At 39.5% G+C, this 20,144-nt stretch overlaps 1 protein-coding gene across 1 annotated transcript in view; it reads left to right on the plus strand.

The window, feature by feature from the left end:
• Positions 1-993: 993 nt before the first annotated feature.
• LOC127582083 (neuronal calcium sensor 1) overlaps positions 994-20,144 on the plus strand; it is a 68,532-nt gene continuing 49,381 nt past the window's right edge. Inside the window, exons 1-2 of the mRNA XM_052037076.1 lie at positions 994-1,128; positions 4,488-5,149. Coding sequence (XP_051893036.1) covers positions 5,086-5,149 — 64 coding nt within the window. The 5' untranslated portion in view covers positions 994-1,128; positions 4,488-5,085. The remainder of the gene's footprint in view (positions 1,129-4,487; positions 5,150-20,144) is intronic.

A 20,144-nucleotide genomic window follows, 5' to 3' on the forward strand; every position in this document is an offset into this window, starting at 1 on the left:
AGTGTTTCTTGTGATTGGAACTGTGCTCAGGTCTTGGTATGAGAAGGTAGTCTTGTTATTGTTCAATTAGGATATTTCTTTAAAATATTACGACACCTTTGAGAGTTCTGGGGATTTTCTAGTGGCAAGTGGTCCAAGAATGTTAAAAGTCATCTATGTAGGCTAAGGTGACTGTGATATTCTTTTGAGTTTTAACATCATATTATCTCTTCACATTGTAGAGGTCACCAATGCAGTGCCTACCACCAACCCCACTCGTGTCAAAGGTCCTAGAACAGAACACTGGTTCTGTCCATGTGAAAACAGACATTCAAAGCTGCAACAAAATGAGATGTTGTTCGAACCCAGTGCATAATATCAATTCAATTACAGAAATGGAAACAAAAGTTGATGCACTTTCTCATGATGTCACGTGTAATCTGCAAAGCTTGCACAAAATTTGCAATGAACGTCGAACTGCACTCACCTAAGATCTTGTGCTAGAAAATAATCACAACGTCATCCCACAGAAGCAGAAAGGAAGTGTTTCTGACATTGCTTACAATGACAAACAAGCAATTTCGCAAGCTAAACAATGGTTAAGGGAGATGTCAAGCAACCACCATGTCAAATCTACAAGAACCAATAAAAGGGTTAATGTTCACTTTGATTTTGTAGATATACACCCTGGTAATCATTTGCTTGTGGTTGACAATACAATAAATCCCCTGTTCTAGAAATGACACGTTCTATTTCACTGCAAGCTACCACTCAACAGCTGATTGCCTCTTCGTGCTGCTTGGTGTAATGCAAAGAGTGAGGTCTGATAACAGACTACTATTTGACAATGAAGATGTGAGGAAGTGTCGCTGACCCGAAACATTAACTGTATTTCTCTCTGAATGTCCAGCTATTTTCTGTTTTTATTTCAGAGTTACAGCATCTGCAGTATTTTACTTTTCCACAGCAGCAACTCATCTCCCTCTGGTGGTGAGGGGGAGGGCGGGCTATGACGCCAGCCGCTTCGTGTGCCATGACGTCATCCGCAAGCCCCGCCCCCGGGAAGCGGCGCATGCGCACGCAGCCGCTGCGGTGACTGTGGGACAAGCGGCTGCGCTTCATTCAAACAAGCGGAGCGCGGTTGGCGAGGTGAGAGGGGCGGAAAATGGGCGCAAGGCGGGGTTGTCGGACTCGGGCTTCGATGGCAGGGAGGAAAAGCGAGCGACTGTTGTGTTTATTCCCGCCCCCCGGCTCGTCCCGCGGCTGCGGTGGAGGCCGCCGGGGAGGCACCGGGGCTGTGCGGTTGCCATGGAAGCAGGCGGGCGATGATTTACACCCTGGCAGTGCGGAGTTTGCAACAAGAAAGCTTCACAAAGTCCCCCCCCTTCAATATAAAACGTGCAGCTTATGCTTTTAAATGGGAGAAACTTTTTCAGGAGCCAGTGCGGGCACTGCATTTTTTTTCCACACCTTTAGAGGTCTGAAAAATTCAACTCCACTTTAAAAAGCAGATAAATTGCAGTGTGATGGGCCTCAGATCATCACATTTTATGTAATTATAATGGGCTTTCGTAGTTTATTTGAAAAAATCGAATCCAGGAGGCGTATATTGGTTGATCGAGTCACGCTGTCTGCTTTTAAGTTTTGGTTAAAAAAAAGGGCTTTTTTTGGCTCAAATATTCTTTTGTCCAGTTTGCAATCTGCAGTCTGTCCATATTTCCTTGTAAAACTCCGGCTACTTTTAATCATGTTAGTTGGTGGGTGTGGACAGTAATATCCATGTGTGTGTCTGTAATTTCGTTCCGTTTGTGGGTGGATGCGGGTTCATATTATTGGTGTTAAGAGTGTGGTGGGTGTTGAATAATGATTTTTAGAGTGTATGCATGAGCTTCAGTTTTGGAAACGGATTCGAATTTGTTTTAGTTTTTCTTTAAACTGAACAGACGCTATTACAATTTTTGTGCCTTTTCTCCCTTTATTTCAATATTAATTTCTCTTATACGTACGTGTGAGTAAGCTGGAGTCTTTTCAAATGTCCCATGGCTTTGGGCTGTTTGTTGTAGGGTATGATCTCAAGCCTGCTGGTGGAATAGGGAGGAGCTGTAGTTACAAGGTTTTCTCTTTGTCTGCATTGTGTGTGCCACACAGCTGTCTACATCATATAAAGGCTTGTGTTAGATCTGTATCAGAGAAGACTCATAATCCTGCTTGAAATGCTAATTGATAGGAATAAGATCAAAACCGGTTATGTTTTACAACTAGACTACAAAGCTCTTGATTAGATTTGATTTGCCAGTCTATGAAACAAAATATCTTAGGAAGGAAATATATGACTATTGTTTAAAATGTTATTAAAATCAAATTGTACTTGCACCTGGGGCAATATTATCTACCAAAATGAAGTGTTTTTAAGTAGTATAGATATTTTATGAAAAAAATGGACATCATTCTTAGTTGTATGCAATAAGCAATGAAGTTGTGGTGCTGCACTGCAAATTGACTTTTGTGGAATATCAGAAATGTACTATTTCTTACTCTATTCAAAAATGTTTAATACTGTTGTGCAAGGATTGCAGTTAGACAAACATTAATAACTGTTCAAATGATTTTTGTCTGTGCTACTGCAGAGAACCATGCACCTTTAATATTTTGTTTTTATCTTAATTCCTAAATAAGCCTAGATTAATTTGAATTGCTTGTCTATTCTGTATTTTTCCTGTGTATTAGGGTTGAATGGTCAGTGCTGACAATGTTGTTATGAATAATATAATAATTTAAGACTTGCCTGAAGAGCAGTCAAAGGGGAATGGGTATGAGGTGATTGACAGTGTCGATGTTGGATTATGATATGCTGGACTTCATTTCCATAAATTTTTGAACTATTTTACCTGTTCATTTGATATCAACAATGGTGCAAATTAACAACTAGCTGAACAGGGATTGGTGGTTTAATGGTAAATAATTTTTGAATAATAATGAAAATAATTGCATATTTATATAATTATATTCATCCCTCTGCATAACCTTGGTATTTTTTCGGCTCAAAACTGAGTTTCAAACCACGTTAATTCATGCAGGCCAACATGATTTCTTTCTCTGCAGTATTATACATTAACTTGCCTTTACCCTTTTTTATATTAACAGTTTTGCTCCATGTGACTGACTTGTTAACGATGCCTTTTGCTGTTTCCCAATACCTCTTACAAATTGAAACTTGTCTAAAATTCCACATCCTACATTTATTTTCGTACTAAATTTAGTTTAATTGTTACTGCTGACATCTTCCTGCTTTCCAGTTGTAAATTCAAAATCTTCGTCTCATTTACAAATTCCTCCACCATACCTCTGCTACTTCAGTCTCTGGGCCCAGAATACTCTGACTTGATTCCCTGTGTATTTTGTTGTCCTTCCTACTACTGTACACTTTGTAGCCAAACTCTGCATTTTGACTCATCTTTATGGAACTTCATCTGTAAGGATCCCTACTATGTGACTTTTTTTGTCACCATTTAAGAATGTATCTTCTTGACTATGACTTCTGCCAACTGGCCTAAATCCTTTCCTGCGTTAAAAGTGTTGTACAAATATTTCTTTTCCTTCCCCAAATCAGTAATACTTTAGTAAACTGTGCCCCAAAGAAACCTAATGCAACATACATTAAGGGTCAAGCTTAGTTCTTCTCTTTTTGTATGGATCTGGGTTAAATATGCATTCATCTACTGAGTCATTGCAGACCCAGTTACCCACCAATCTTGACAAGCCACAACTGGATATGACCAAATAAACAGTGGCCATTATTTTCTCAGTAGCCATCTCCTAGCTTTCCTTTGTGGAACATTTTTGCTATTAAGAGGGGAAAAGATGCATGAAGTGTGCTGCAGTGCTGACAGTCCAATTGTGTGGTTAACAAGTTCCCTTTGGTACTTTTTTAAAAACAAATTCATTTTCAGGATCTGAACACCTCTGACAAGACCTGAATTTATTGCCCTTGTGAAGATAGTGAGCCATTATCTTGAAGAAGGTGGTGAGCCATTATCTTGAATCACACTGGAGTACTTCTAGTGAAAGTACTCCCACAGTGCCGTTGGGTAAGGATTTCCAGGATTTAAATTTCATGCTAATTGCATTGGTATAAATTAAGGGGTTGATGTATTTTATGGATTTTGATGGTGAAGTATTGATGGTTGCTCAGCAATGGGAGGTTTGCATCTAAAAACAATCATTCTCTCATGCAGGATTGAATTTAGAGCTGGAATTTAGTGCAGCTAGAGCATCAAATGAAAAGACTTTATAGTCTGTATGGCCAAGCCAATTGCTGCCATAAGTAGCTGAGTCATCAGCAGTGTCTGTCCAGCAGTGCATTTTCTACTTATCTCTCACTGAGTACAAAATGTCCTGTTACTTAATCCTTTTCACCGCAGTTGCAATAAAAATTGATTTGACTTAATCATGTGACCTGGGTAATTGCATCAATGCATACAGTACCTGCACTGTTTTGTTTCTTCCAGGATTCCAAACCTGCGATCCACGGCATTGGTTAAATGCTCTATGCACTGTCACCCAGGACATCAATGCGTTGAGAGAGTTGACCATATGCAGTTCTGTAATGCTGTGATCACGCTTCAATGATTTAAAGTGCATCATCACATCTAAAAATAGACAGCAATAAAACAACTAATTAAATTGATTCAATCCAGAAGATACAAAAGACGAAGAGAAGCTGAAAATGCTACTAATCTCCCCAAGGGGCTGAATTGAGCAAACCATCACTGCAGCTAGGGACAGCAGGTATCTACACTTCATTCCAAAGGAAAGTGGATTTGAAGAAGTAAAGTAAAACCTGGAGTGAATTTTGACATATTCAATGTTTGAACTACTTATCAAGCCTGTGGTGGAGGGACAAACAGGTCATTATTAAACTATCGCCAGGGAAACCACAGCTGAGCAAATTACGCAGAGAGTGCACAGGAGGCATCCTGAGAATCTTTCATTCAACAAATAACTTAAGCTCGCCATTATTATTTCTGGCCTGTTTGAATCTGATTTCTTCAATCTTTAATATACCCTTACCAAAACGTACATTTTCTCATGTGTTAAGTTGCTGCAATGGGGAAGTGCAACAGTAAGCTGAAACCTGAAGTTGTGGAGGAGCTGACCAGGAAGACGTACTGTAAGTATTAAAAGGAAAATGTGAACATTAAAGACATGTTTATTAAAATTTCAGCAGTTCTTTGATTTACATGTTTGATTTATGAATTTTTGCTTTATTGGCATTGACTCTTTGGGGTACATATTCATTTATAAGGCTTTTCTCTTGCTATACTGAAAATGCATCACCCTCCACATAGGAATACACTGTACTGGAATGTCGATGTTGCATTTGTCAGATCTTTTTGATTGATGAAACTTCCTTTAAAACCTTGCTCAGGAACACCTCCCTTCCATGTACAGTAATACCCCATTAATCTGGTGCACTAGGCCAGCAGATTTTCTGGATTGGAGACATGAGAGACTACGGATTCTGGAATCTGGAACAAAATACAAACTGTTGGAGGAACACAGTGGGTCAAGCAGCATCTGTGGAGGCAAAGTGATGGTGGACATTCAAGTCAAGACCCTGCATTGGGACAAGATTTTCCAGACTATTGGATGTTAATCTTATTAATACCCCAATACATTCTTAGTTCTTTTTAAAGAATTAAACAGTACAGGCAACCCCCACATTACACATGTCGGGTGGGTTGCACTTTTAGAAAACTTTCAGTATTGTGATTTTCCGTTATGCAAAGCCACTTCATCGGTGCATACTGGGGTAGGGCTTGCATAGTAAGTGGCAGGGCTCTGGAGAGTGTTGTAGAACAGAGACACCAAGCAGTAAAAATACATATATATTTCCCTGAAAGCAGCAACGCAGGTAGACAGGGTGGTGAAGGTGTTTGGCACCCTTCCCTTTGTTGATCAGGGCATTGAGTACAGGAGTTGGGAAGTCATGTTACAACTGTACGAGACATTGGTGAGATCACACTTGGGGCATCGTGTGTAGTTGTGGTTGCCGAGCTATAGGAAGGATGTCTTTAAGCTAGAAAGAGTGCAGAAAAGATTCACAAGGACATTACTGGGACTGGAGGGCTTGAGTTATAAGGAGACACTGGATAGGCTGGGGCTTTTTCCCTTGGAGCTCAAGAGGCTGAGGGGTGACCTTATAGATGTTTATAAGATAATGAGGGGCATAGATAAGGTGAATGGTTAAGGTCTTTTTTTCCCAGGATAGGGGGGGTCCAAAACTAGAGGGCACAGATTTAAGATTGGTGGTGGGGGCGGGGGGGAAGGATTTAAAGGGAAAGTGAGGGGTAACTTTTTCATACAGAAGGTGGCGGGTATATGGAACAAGCTGCTAGAGGAAGTGGTAGAGGTGGGTACAATTACATTTAAAAGGCACTTAAACAGGTACATGGATAGGAGAGATTTAGAAGGATATGGGCCAAACAAAGGCAAATGGGATGAGCTCAGATAAGCAACGTGGTCGGCACAGATGTATTGAGCCAAAGGGTCTTCTGTGCTGTATAACTCTGTGACTCTAATATTGTGTTTAGTTTTGGGCAGTACATTTTGGGAAAGATATCAAGGCTTTGGAAAGAGTTCAGAAGAGGTCACTTGGAATGGTTCTAGGTTTGAAAGTTACATAATTACATGGATAGTGTTGCTACTAAAAGAAGGAAGGCCACAATTTGCTTGGAATTGTGTAAAATTGGGTTGAGTTTATTTGCTGTAGCTGAAGGATTGATAACCAGAGGTTTAAAGTGAATGGCAAGCAAAACACTGGTAGAATGAGGAAGAACTTAATTATGCAACAAATAGTTAGGATTTGGAATACAGATATGAGACCAGCAGGAATAGGCCATTTGGCCTCTTGAATCTGCTGCACTACTCTGATCCTTTGCCCGAGCAGCTCTTTCATGCACTAAACCCGTACCACATATCTCTTGATTCTCTGAAAATCCAAAACTCCAGATGATTCACTCCTTAATAGGGCAATGAATACAGAAGATTAAATTGTACCTTTCAAAAAGGGTGTCTGTGCTGTAATATTCCTTGATAATGTTAAGCTTATCATTTAATCAACAATTTAGCTGGAATATTTGAGAAGAAATTTGGAAGGCAAATGGGGGAATCTTTAACTTGAACAGGCAAATAAAGCCCAATACTTGAAGGATGAACCCATTGCTGGAAATTGCACAGGAATGGGGGAAAAAAATTACAGTAATTTTTAAAATGGCACATTTTGAATTTGTGATGAATGCTGTCCTAAACGGGTAATAGTATTGGACTAGCACCCCAAGACTTTGTAATTCAAATACTATCATGACAAATTATGAAACAAAAATCAATAAATTTGAGGTAGAGCATCAAACAAAAAGTAATGAAGCTCAATGATTATTTTAAGGAACTCGGTCATTGGGAGATGTCAGCTTTACCAATTTTAGTCTGTTTGATTCTGTTGGGATAATGTTGGAATCGGGTAGCCCTCTTTTAGCCAACTAAGCAAGTCATTCTGCAAGTATAATTATGTTTATAAGTCAGAATGACAGACTTCTCAATTGCTGTGTCTGAACAATAGCAAGAATGGCTCGATATTGGCATCACTGGGCAAACTGATCTAGCTAGCTACCAGACAAGGCTTGCTTGAATATATTGAAGTTAAAATGCTTTACTGTGACCTCCCCAATGTACGTGTTGTAGGCATGCCTGTTTGCAATAGGGTTGACAGAAGTGACCACTTTGCCCCCTTTGTAAAGACAACCTTTTGTATGAATTGTAAAGACATTTGGTAAAGTTCAATTTGGCACAGCTACTATGATAAGTGAAACAAATTTAGTAGTAGATAAGGGGTTGTGAGTTTAATTAGCAACTGAATTTGATGTTGCCACAATTTAACATTATTCCTTACTCCATGATGATCTGTAAGAACTGTGCTTTTATAATGGCAGTGAATTTCCAATCTTATTCACTGTGGTTATGGAAGCACAGCAATACAATGAACTAAGTGAACCTATCACACGGGGCTATTTGCATGTGGGCTACAGACAGATAAGCAGTCATAAAACCCAATAGTTAATTTGCAGCTCTGCTCCACCGTTTCAGTTGAGAATGGTCGGCAGCCTAGCAAGTGATAGGACAAGGAGACGCAATGAACTTTCGTAGTCTTCCCCAGGGCGGTTCGGTGGTGGAGCTAGCAGGGCTGCTGCCACACAGCTTTAGCAACCTGGGTTCAGTCCTGACCTCCAGTGCTGTATAGTGTTTGCATGTTCTCCCTGTGATTGCTTTAGTTTCCTCCAATGTCACAAAAACATCCAGGGTTGGTAGGTTAATTGGCTGCTGTGTACATAGGTGAGTGGTGGTATTTGGCGGGGGAGGAGAGAGGGATGGGAAGTAAAATTGGTTTGCGTAGAATTAGTGTAAAAATGGGTGCTTGGTGGTTAGTGCAGATTTGGTGCACCAAAGGGCCTATTTTTGTGCTGTTCTCTCTCTTACTCTCTAAATTACTCTTAACAATAGTGAAGTCCAGTAAATCAGTGTGTAACAAAATGGGGCTGTAGCATATGGAGTGGACAAAAACATCATGTGGAAGATTAATTTTGCCTATTCCTTCGTTGAGGTTCCCACCATCATAGATAACACTTTGGTCACTTCACCAGTCATTGAGAAGGTTAAATGCAAGGACAAAATTGAATCAATAGGTTTGGCAACATCTTGGCTTTGCTGATGAGGGCCATGTCTAGAACTAGCCAGTGTTTTAACCAAGTTCCAGCACTGGTATCATTTGGACATGCTGCCCTGAGGCATTCCATAGAGGAAAAAATGGATAAACCTTGCCCAGCCATTTCCCACTCTCTTATCTACTCTGTTATCAGTGGAATTATGGAAAAAAGACATCACTGCTGCTTTCTTAAGATCTACTCATTAGTGTGCAATTTAGATTCTCTCAGAACCATTTGGCTCCAACTCCCAAATATAATGTAGATCAAAACACGAGTGAGCTCAATACCAGAAGAAAGGTGAATGTTGCGGCACATGATATTATTGTGAAATTCAAAAGAAGTATTGAGTTGGGAGTCCAGTCAAGACACTAATATTTCCTCAGGGAGGTGACCCAACTAACATTAGCTGGTTTTTCAGCTGACCTGCTTGTAATCAAAATGTCAGGACTGGTACCGTTCACATGAATAGTTCTATTTGCATCTTCTTCCAATAATGAATTTGTCCTTGTAAGCCTATTAGCAACAACAGGTTAGAATTTGGATTTGAAAACTGCCAGGTAACACTTATGCTACATAAATGTCAGATGATGACCATGTTCCCTTGATTTTTGGTAGCATCAACATGCTTTTATTGTCACAAAGTTGAATTGGATCAGCCATTTCAGCACCATAGTTACAATAACAGGCAAAGGCTTTGTATCGAAAATAGAAGCTCATTGTATTGACACTCAAAGCCTTGCACCAACCAGAAAGTTGAAACTAGAAATATGGTTAAATACCCATTAACTCACAGTGGAGAAAAGTAACTCCAGTGAAAAGAATATTAAGCAAAAAACAGGAATTTGCCTTTTTTGACTGATGCAGAGTCTTGACCTGAAATGTCAACTATCCCTTTGCCTTCACAGATGCTGCATGACCCACTGAGATCCTCCAGCAGTTTTTTCCCTCCAGATTCCAGTATTTGTAGTCTCTTGTGTCTGACTGTTCATTATTAGTGCTTCAGCTCCAGATGTGGCTGGGTAGACTTAGTGGTAGAAAGTCACTGGTCTAATTTCATCAAAGTTTCTAATCAAGGACCATTTTCTTTCAATTATCTTTGCACATCTTCAATATAACCCATTTCATTAGGTGAGTGACCATGAAATTCAAGTAAATATCTCCACATGTTTAACTGTAGTTTGTCATTAAGGAGTTCCGTGGATGATGTGCCATTTTCTTCTTTGCTTTTGTCTGAGGTAAATATCTTGCCAACCTTTGATGCCACTGATGGGAATTAACTAATGTTTTGCCAGTTTGAAGCCCAGTATATTGATATAACTAATTGCTAAGACATAAATATTAAGCATGCTTTAGCACTGCAAGCAACTCTCCTTCTGTCAGTTAAAGAGCTATTTCTGTTCCACCATGAAAACCAGCATAATAGTTTCACAGTTTTCTGAATATGCTGTCATTTGTGATGTGTGTTGTATTGTAATGGTCATCACATGGGCTTTGGTTGACATTGTATGCTAATCTTGTGTTCAAAAACTTGTTTTAGTCCTGGTGCAGAAGGACAAATGTTGGAATACCTTTTGATTTTATTTCTGGATTGGATTGAGAGTTGATCATATGTTACTGTATTGCAATTTAGTGATATATGAAAAGATTAATATACAGTTATTTCTATAATTATGTTTGGCCATTATGCATTTTCTGTTTTGATATTTACTTCTAATATGCCAAAGGATGGGTTTTGATGCTTTGTATCGTACTCTTATACAGAACCATTTTTATGAACAAGATCATAGTTGAATTTGGTAATTGAAAAGAAATTAAAGATGGGAACACAAAAAATCTAGGTGAAGACTTACTGCTGTACTAAAGGAGGGCTGCACCAAGATGCTATCTTTCAGCTGGAGCATTAAGTTAAAACTCTGACTTTCTCAGATGATGGTTAAAAAACCTCCCTTGTCCTATTTTCAAGATCTTTAGGGGTACAGTGGTAGCATAGCAGTTAAGCCATTGGATTAGTGATCCAGTACTCAGGCTCACAGTCCAGAGACTTGAGTTCATATCCCACCATGGCAGATGTAAAATTTACATTTGAAAGTTTGGATTTTGGAAAGACAACTACCGTTTCCAAGGATTGCCACAAAATCTATTTCACTGTAAGACCATCTGGTTCATTAACGTTTTTTTTAAGGGAAGAAATCTGCCTTCCCGTCCTGACTTTAGACTGACCCATGCGGTTGGTTCTTAAATGCTCTCAGAAATGGTCTTGAAAGCCATTCTTGTAAACAATTTGGTTGGCACAGACAAGTTAGATTGAAGGACCTGTTTCCTTGCTGTATAGCTCTATGACTTTGAGTTGTAATTGGTTCATCACCACTTTCTTGAGTATTTAGGGATGGATAATAAATGTTGACCTTTCTGATGACACCTGATCAAGAAAAGAGAACCAAAAAAACTGGTATTTACCCTTCATTGCTGAAACAGATTATCTGTTGATTATCCCAATACATTTTATGTGAGCTTACAATGCAAAAATTGAATGTAATGTGTTTTACAAGAATGATTCCACTTTAAGAGTATTGTGAAGCACTTTGAACTGACCTGAAAGAGATGTAAAAGTCTCAAGACCTTTTTTGTCTCATAATGATGAGTCTATACAATTGGAATCTATTAGAATGAAGAGTACTTCTTGAAATTTTGCTGTACCCTCAAAATCCCCAGCATAGAGGCCCTAATTACAAACAGCTGCGTGCCAGACGCCTAAAACAGACACGCAATTCCAAGGTCTGTTATGGCAAGAGATGAGGGGAGACATGATAGAGGTATACAAAATATTAAGAGGAATAGATAGAGTAGACAGCCAGTGCCTGTTTCTCAGGGCACCAATGCTCAATACAAGAGGGCATGGCTTTAAAGTAATGGGTGGGAAGTTCAAGGGAGATATCAGAGGGAGGTTTTTTTTTACCCAGAGAGTGGTTGGGGCATGGACTGCGCTGCCTGGGGTGGTGGTGGAGGCAGATACCTTGGTCAAATTCAAGAGATTGTTAGGTAAACATATGGAAGAATTTAAAATAGAGGGATATGTGGGAGGAAGGGGTTAGGTAGTCTTAGGCGAAGTGTAAAGTTCGGCACAACATTGTGGGCCGAAGGGCCTGAGAATCATACAGGATTACTAGATGGATCAAGAAAAAGATCCAACAATGTTCTCTAAACCTCCCTGGTGGGGGGGGGGGGGGGGGTGGAATGCAGCGATCCCATTGACCTCTGGGAATCCCTGACTCATAACCGCTTTGTGGAGAAAGAGCTGTTGGGTTGGCTTGGAAAACCTTGAATCCATTTATTAAGAACACACAGGGCTCTTATGTGGAAGGAGGGTATCATCTCCTAAACTACCCATCCACCCCATAAAGTACTTCCTGCCTCACTTCTGGCAAAATATGCAGGTCCCACATTGCTGTGATCAGTTAACTAAAGCCACAAATGGTGTGGAGGAGTCATTCTTGATCCTGAAGGATCAGCTAAGTAGTGTCCTCATACAGAACCAATTGATTGGCAAATTTACAACATACTGTAAAATAATGACTTCATCAAATTATTTGCATCGTTTTATAAGTTCAGATACTTTATAATGTTCCATTGGTGTTCAATAAATGCAAAAAGCATGTAATGTTATGTACAAAGTTTCCTGGTGATGGTTTTAAAGTTACATTACAATCATTTCAATGTGAATCACATGGTTTAGTTTTATGATATATTCTCTCCTGAAGATTCACCTGCTTTGCCTTTCAGTACCTTTCTGAAATGGTCATTCATCATGCATGAATTGGGAGATTCAATCAGGTTAGATGTTGAATTAGGCTGTTGACTGTCCTCATCTGATCATGTCTGGCTAATGATCATGGTCTAGCATTGATAACAAAATGATCAGCAAATGGAATTCTGCTTTATTTGCACCCTCTGACGATTTGACATTCCCACAATAACTAGGTGCCTGGAGATTTTGAGTTAACCCAAATCTCTCTTATCTGCACAATCTGTGGTGAAATAGTTGTCTTAGCATGTCTGTCTTGTCATAGCTGGGCTTGAAACAGGGTGTTTCTGATTGATCAACAAGTTGCTGGAGGAACTCAGCAGGCCAGGCAGCATCCGTGGAGAAAAACAGTCAATGTTTTGGGTCAGGACCCTTCCCAAAACATTGACCATCTGTTTTTTCTTTCCATGGATGCTGCCTGGCCTACTGAGTTCCTCCAGCATCTTGTTGCTTTTTTTCGTCTAGATTCCAACATCTGCAGTCCTTTATTTATTGTCTATGATTGAGCTGTTTTGCCATGCAAGTTTTCAAATTATGTCATAAGCAATCATAGAGTGATTAGATTCAAAATGATCACCACAGTACTGCATTGCCCTCTGATAATTAAGATTCACAATGAGACCCTGGAAAATGTGGACCGCTCCCTGTATTTCAGGAAATACCTCTTGGCATTGGAATTGGTTTATTATTGTCACATGTACTGAGGTACAGTGAAAAGCTTGTCTTGCATACTGTTCATGCAGATCAATTCATTACACAGTGCATTGAGGTAGTACCAGGTAAAACAATAAGAGAATGCAGAATAAAGTGTAACAGCTACAGAGAAAGTGCAGGTAGACAATAAGGTGCAAGGTCCTGATGAGGTAGCTTGTGAGGTCAAGAGTCCATCTTATTGTACTAAGAAACCATTCAATTGTCTTGTAACAGCAGGATAGAAGCTGTCCTTGAGCACGGTGGTATGTGCTTTCAGGCTTCTATAACTTAATGGGATAGCGGAGAAGAGAGATTAGATTGGTTCTTTGATTATCCTTGCTGCTTTGCTGAGGCAGCTAAGTATAGACAGAGTCCATGGAGGAGAGGCTGGTTTCCGTGATGTGCTGAGCCATGTCCACAAATCACTGCGGCCATGGGCATAGCAGTTGCCGTACCAAGGTGGGATGCTTTCTATGGTGCATTGATTAAAAATTGGTAAGGGTTGATGGGGGATGCCAAATTTCTTAGCCTCCTGAGGAAGTAGAGGCGCTGGTGAGCTTTCTTCGCCGCAGCATCTACATGGTTGGATCAGGACAGGCTATGGTCACTCCTAGGAACTTGAAGCTCTTAACACTCTTGACCTCAGCACTGTTGATGTAGACAGGAGGATGTGCATCCCCCCCCCCCCCCCTTCCTGAAGTCAATGATCAGCTCTTTTGTTTTGCTGCTATTGAGGGAAAGGTTGTTGGCATGACACCATGTTACTAAGCTCTCTATCTCCTTCCTGTAAAGACAGACATTAATGTTGAGATTCACCGTTACCTTCAATGTGTCAGTACAATCTTTGGCTGAAAGATGAAAAGGATATTTGAAGATCAAGAACTCAGACCGAGCACAAAACTCTGTCTGCCTGTGTCAAACAGGGCTGCGTCATAGTCCTAATACTTCCCTCAATCTTTCTTGTTGCAGCATTGCATCTCACCTCCAACAAACCTCCCATGGGAGTGGAGCAAAGGAGGAGTTGTTTCCTGTTATAGATTTACAGGAAATTAAACCAAGGCTTCTAATCTTTATCTCTTGTTGTGACAGAGAATATCATGCCATGAAAAGTTTCTGTAGGATTCTGTTTGGGATTGAAGATGCAAAATTGCTTTACCTTATAATGGGATTAAGTCTTGATGTAGGATGTTACAATAATGCTAACTGCTAGGGCATAGGTTATTAAATTACATTTAATTGTTTGAGATTTCTGATTCTGTAAGGCATCCAGACAATTTCCGCTTCTGTAGATTTGTCACTTTGCATCAGTTAATGTTTTAATAATGCATTGATAATTGAGCTATTTCTGGGGTAGGGGTGATCAGCAGTATAAACTTAGTTTGGTTGTTATGGGATGTGACAGGCAATTTCAACATCAAATGATTTAAGCTTCAAAATAAAATAATTCTATGTTAGGAAGGTTTATGCAGATTAGAGGCTGAAGAATAATTGGTCATTAACCTATCTGTTAACAATAGCGACATTTCTTTTATTTTTGAAGTGTTTCTATATTGCCCTAGGATGTGTTGGTTCCTTTGGTTTGAAGTAATCTGTGGGTCTGCAGTCGATTATTAAACTCTCCCATTTAGGTGCTTTTGCTGGGGTGTTGTCTGCCTATTCAGAGACCAGAGACTTCCCATGTTGATTCATAGTTATATTCATCTGCTCGTGCTTGTGCTGTGTGGTTTGGAGAGTTAGAAAGAGAAAATCATAAAGAGGATCAAACCAGAGTTGCTAGGGTTGAGGCAGCAGCACAGCTTCAGTTTTCCTTGATTCACTGAGGCTGTGCTGCTGCCTCAGAACCCTAGCAACTTGGTTTTGATCCTGACCTCCAGAGCTTTGCACTTTAGTTTCTTCCAATATTCCATAGACATGCTGGTTGGTAGATTGACTATTGTCAATTACCCTTCCTGTGGGTTTGTGGTAGGAAAATCGAGGGGAGGTTTATGGGCAAATGCGAGAGAACAGGTTACTAGAAAATGAGATTGTGCAATTGCTCTGAGAGCTGATGTAGACTTAATGGGCCATATGTCCCCTTTTAATGTCTTAAAGAAATATGAAATAAGAACAAAGAGGTTGTGCAGAAATGCTAGTTGGTCCCTCGCTGAATTACTGGGTACAATTCTTCAAGTTCCTGGGCGTCAGCATCTCAGAGGATCTATCCTGGGGCCATCACATTGATGCAATCACGAAGAAGGCACGCCAGTGGCTCTGCTTCATTAGGAGTGTGAAGAGATTTGGTATGTCACTAAAGACTCCTGCAAATTTCGATAGAGGTACAGTAGAGAGCATTCTGACTGGTTGCATCACCGCCTGGTATGGAGGCTCTAATGTGTAGGATTAAAAGAGGCTGCCGAGGGTTGTAAAGTCAGTCCGCTCCATCACGGGCACAACCCTCCCCACCATCAAGGACACCTTTGAGAGGTGGTGCCTCAAGAAGGTGGTCTCCATCATTAAGGACCCTCAGCATCCAGGGCATGCCCTCTTCTCATTACTACCATTAGAGGGGAGGTGCAGGAGCCTGAAGACCCACACTCAACATTTTAGGAACAGCTTCTTCCCCTCTGCCATCAGGTTTCTGAACAGTCCATGAACACCACTTCGTTATCCTTTTTTGCACTATTTATTTATTTATTTTTTGGTAACTTGTAGTAATTTTTATGTCTTGTACTGCACTGCTGCAAAACATTTTACTGGACCAGCTATAAAGATACTCTGGGTATCTCGCACCTCACAGGATAGATATCCTGTAATGATTATCTTGACTACAGACTCTCAAGGCTTCCAAGCTAAGTGATGGAACACACTCCACATGCCTACAATATGTGATAACAGTTCCAAGAAATCTCAGATCAACTTCATCTAGAACAAAACAATTCCCTTGATTAAAATCCCATTACCACCTAAGTGATCCCTCCTTCCACAAGTCGCATGCTACATTTACACTGTTTATTTAATAAAATAATGTACTTCAAAATTACATGATTACATTTGTCAACCAAATTACAGTATACTCTCAGTCATTCGGTATCCATGGGGAATGGAGTTGCCAGTTGCATGAGAATTGCTCAAAAAATTACTAGTATTCTATGCATAAACTTCTAAATAAATTGCCAAGCTATGTTATCTTAACTTTTTATATAACGATGTTTTAAACTGCAAATCTGTATTTTAAGGCTGAACTGTATGCATGTAAAATATAGCAAAAATAAATCAAATGAATGGCCATAATCACCATCACATGAGACAGCATGTGAACAAAATCCATGCGGAACCTGGTGTGCCAAATTCAAATTTGAAAAAAAAATCATGAAATTGCTTAATATTCTTAAAAAAAATTTTGCCAATTGCAATAGAATGCCAGATGCATAAATACCGACAAGAGTTTATAGTATCTTGTGTCTTTTAATGCTTTTGCTGAAAGTTTTTGTTTGACCACAATCTCACCAAAAAGTTTGGATTTAGACTGAAGAGCATGGAGTTCTGACTGTATTCCAGAAACCTGAGCACAAATGTTGGGCACAGCAGTGCATTTCTGAGAAAATACTGAATTTATGGAGGTGTGATATTTTGAATGAGGTGTTAAACCAAAGGTCCATCTGCTCTCTCAAATAAGCATAAAAGATCCCCCACTGCTATTCTGGGGAAAAAAAACTGGGAGGTAATCTCTGTCTTGGCCTATATTTATCCTTTTGTCAACATCACAAGAACATGATTTGGAAACTATTGAAGTGCTTTATGTGGGAGCTTGTAATGTGTCAATTGTTAATTGTGTTATGGCAGTTCTCTACCTCAGAAGTACTCCATTGGTTGTAAAGGTCTCTGGGACATCTGTAGGTTGTGAAATGCATATGCCAAGTACTTGTTATCTGCGAGTGATAGGCAGAAACTTCCCACAGATGACAAAATATATGGAGACTACTAAGGCCCTCTCTTGCACCAGTGCCCCACTAAATAAACATAAATATGCCAGATAATGTTAGAAGAGCATTAACAACACCAATACACATTAATAAATTTAATAACATGTTTAAGTACCTAAAAGAATATGATATTAGGTAAAATACTACTTCCATGAAACCAGCAATGCTAGAACATGAGCAGTGATCAGTTTTGAAATCATATGGTACATTTGTGTAAGCAAAGCCCACTCTTCTTTTGTACAGTGCACAGCAGGGAGCCACTTGACACAAGTGATGTGGAAAATGTTCACCATTTTTATGCAAACAGTGGTTGGTTCTTGAACATGTACATAGATATATTTGTTCAAAAAAAAATTGAGATGGCACTTGGGGCTGACCTCACGAGTATGCAGTTCTGCTTGTAGCAAATCAGCAGATAACGAGAACTGAGTGTACTTGAAATGCAGGGTATTTTCTGTGGATACACTCTGACCCTGATGAAGCTAGACCCCTCAATTTTTTTAGTTATGAGATCTGTTTCTTTACCTCGTGACATTTTGTGCAAGCCCATTTCTGAATCACATTTCCAACAGTTCTTTACTTTTGAACACAAATTATAAAATGTGCCATAGACCACATAATCGTGCTGCGCTGTGTTGTGGAACAGATGTCTTAAAAATTGCTGTAAAAGTTACTTTGATGTATTGGTGCTGTTTAATTCATATCTTGAAAATTGGTTTTATCACAAAAATTATTTTAATTGGTGTCCGTAGCCCACACATTTTAACGATTTTAAATTAAACACTTGTAAGATCGTTAGTTATATTGATGTGTAACATTAATTTCCTAACTGCATAAAAATTATATTTAGAAACAACCAAAACACACATATGCAACAATTCATTAAAGTTCAGAAAGATGTAGAATCTCACTGTGGAGCTTGGCCATTTTCCTGGGTACGACAAGCTTTCAACAAGATGTTTTTTAAACTAGCATGACCAGTGCAATTCTTTGCTTTTGACTTTTGTGATTTTGACCTAATTGTGCTGCAAACCTAGAGCAAAGAGTGCAAATTCCAAACTGATTTTTTTAATTTAAATCCAAAGTTGTGACTTTTCAATAGAATATTTGTGTGTTATAGTTATGCTGTATATTAACTTTTCCTTCTGCATTAGTAACTTTCCAATTTTTGAACTGCTAGAATATTTTCCATTTGTTTCTTATGTTTATGCTTTACAGAATTTAACAGTTTGCCAGAATAAATTAGGCCAGAAAAATTTGACAACAGGAAAAAATTCTGAGAACTCCCTGACAAAATTTGAATTTCTTGTGTTCATTCACAGCAATTTGCTGGCCCTGATATTCCCTATGTTGACATAAATGCAATTATAAAATGGAGAATATTGTTTTGTGGTAACAGTACAATGGAGATTAATAGTAAATCCTGCATTAGTTGCCCTTTATAGCCTCGTTGGGGTTGTGATTTGTATTCAAACGGGCTTTTTTCTTCTGTGAACTAACACATGAAGCTCTTAAAAATCTTGGGATTAAGTGAAGATTGCAAATGTCTTTCATATCACAATTAGGCTTGGCTATGAACTCTATTCCCATTGAATATTGCAATGTAACAGTGAGGATGGTTTCTATTTTTAGACAGTGATGTTCAGGCCCATCTCTGTACTCTTCAAATGCCTGTCTAATAATCAGTCTTGGACAAGCCATAATTTTTTCTCCGTGGGGGAAAAAAAAAACAGTTGCCATCCTGCTTGTGTAAATTAAGAGCATTTCATTTCCAGTTGCTCAGGATTAAATGTGCAAATGTACACTCTTGTGCTTCCTGTCCACTGCCAACTGAAGTCCAAATTCATTGAGCATTTTCACCCTCTGATGTATTCCATTTGTGTTTGCCCCAGTGGGGCTGAAATTCTGATGCAGTTCTGATTAAGACAGAACAACATTCCAATTATGATTGTAGTTAATCTTATTGACTGAGCTAATGTTTATACATCATTATTAGAATCCTGACAGGAATGCAGTCTGTGGCAGATGCATCTGTCCAAAATGGCATTGGTAGACATGACCACCGCACAGACCTTGTGGAGGTAAATTAGTAGCTTCATGCTGAAGACACACTCGAGGGCGTTGTGTGCCACTACAATTGGGAGAGGTTCAGAACACATTCGGCAGCCCAGAATTGGACATCCATGCGGTCATCAGTAGCAGCAGAAATGTACACCACCATAATCCTTACCCCATGAGCTGGCATTTCCCTTAATCTACCATTACTATCACACCAGGGAATTAGGTTCAATGTGGAATGCATAAGAACATGCTGGAAGCAGCAACAGACGTACAGAAAAATGAGGTGCCAACAAAGTGAAATTGTAACAGTGGATGTCATGTGCTAAACAACAAAAGCAATGCAATTGACAGTTAAGTGATTTCACAGCCAACGGATCAAATGGAAGTTCTGCAATGTACCATACATACTGATGAATGGTGATGAACAAGTAAACAGCTAACAGGAGAAGACTTCAACTATTGAGGAACCCAGCATGTGAATGCTAAGGACATGGCTGAAACATTCAGAGCTGTGCTCAGCTGGAAGTGCTAAATAGATGATCCAACTCAACAACTTTCTAAGAACCCACCATCACAAAAACTTAATCTTCAGCCAATTCAATTCACTATTGGCTGTCAACACCTGACGCAACATTCCAGTTGCCATCTGAAGAATTGTGCTCCAGATCTAGCTGTGCCTCTATCCAAGCTATTCTAGTAATTACAACACTGGCATCTATCTGGCAGTGTGGAAACTTGACCAGATGTTTCCTGTTCACAAAAACCAGGACAAATCCAATCCAGTTAATTACCACTCAATCACTCTATTCTTTATCGCCAGCAATTGATATCGACATTGCAATCAAGTGGTACTCACTCACCAGTAACCTGCTAATTGATGTCCACTTT

This window comes from Pristis pectinata, chromosome 23 (genome assembly GCF_009764475.1).
Source record: "Pristis pectinata isolate sPriPec2 chromosome 23, sPriPec2.1.pri, whole genome shotgun sequence".
In the NCBI taxonomy this organism is placed as follows: domain Eukaryota; kingdom Metazoa; phylum Chordata; class Chondrichthyes; order Rhinopristiformes; family Pristidae; genus Pristis; species Pristis pectinata.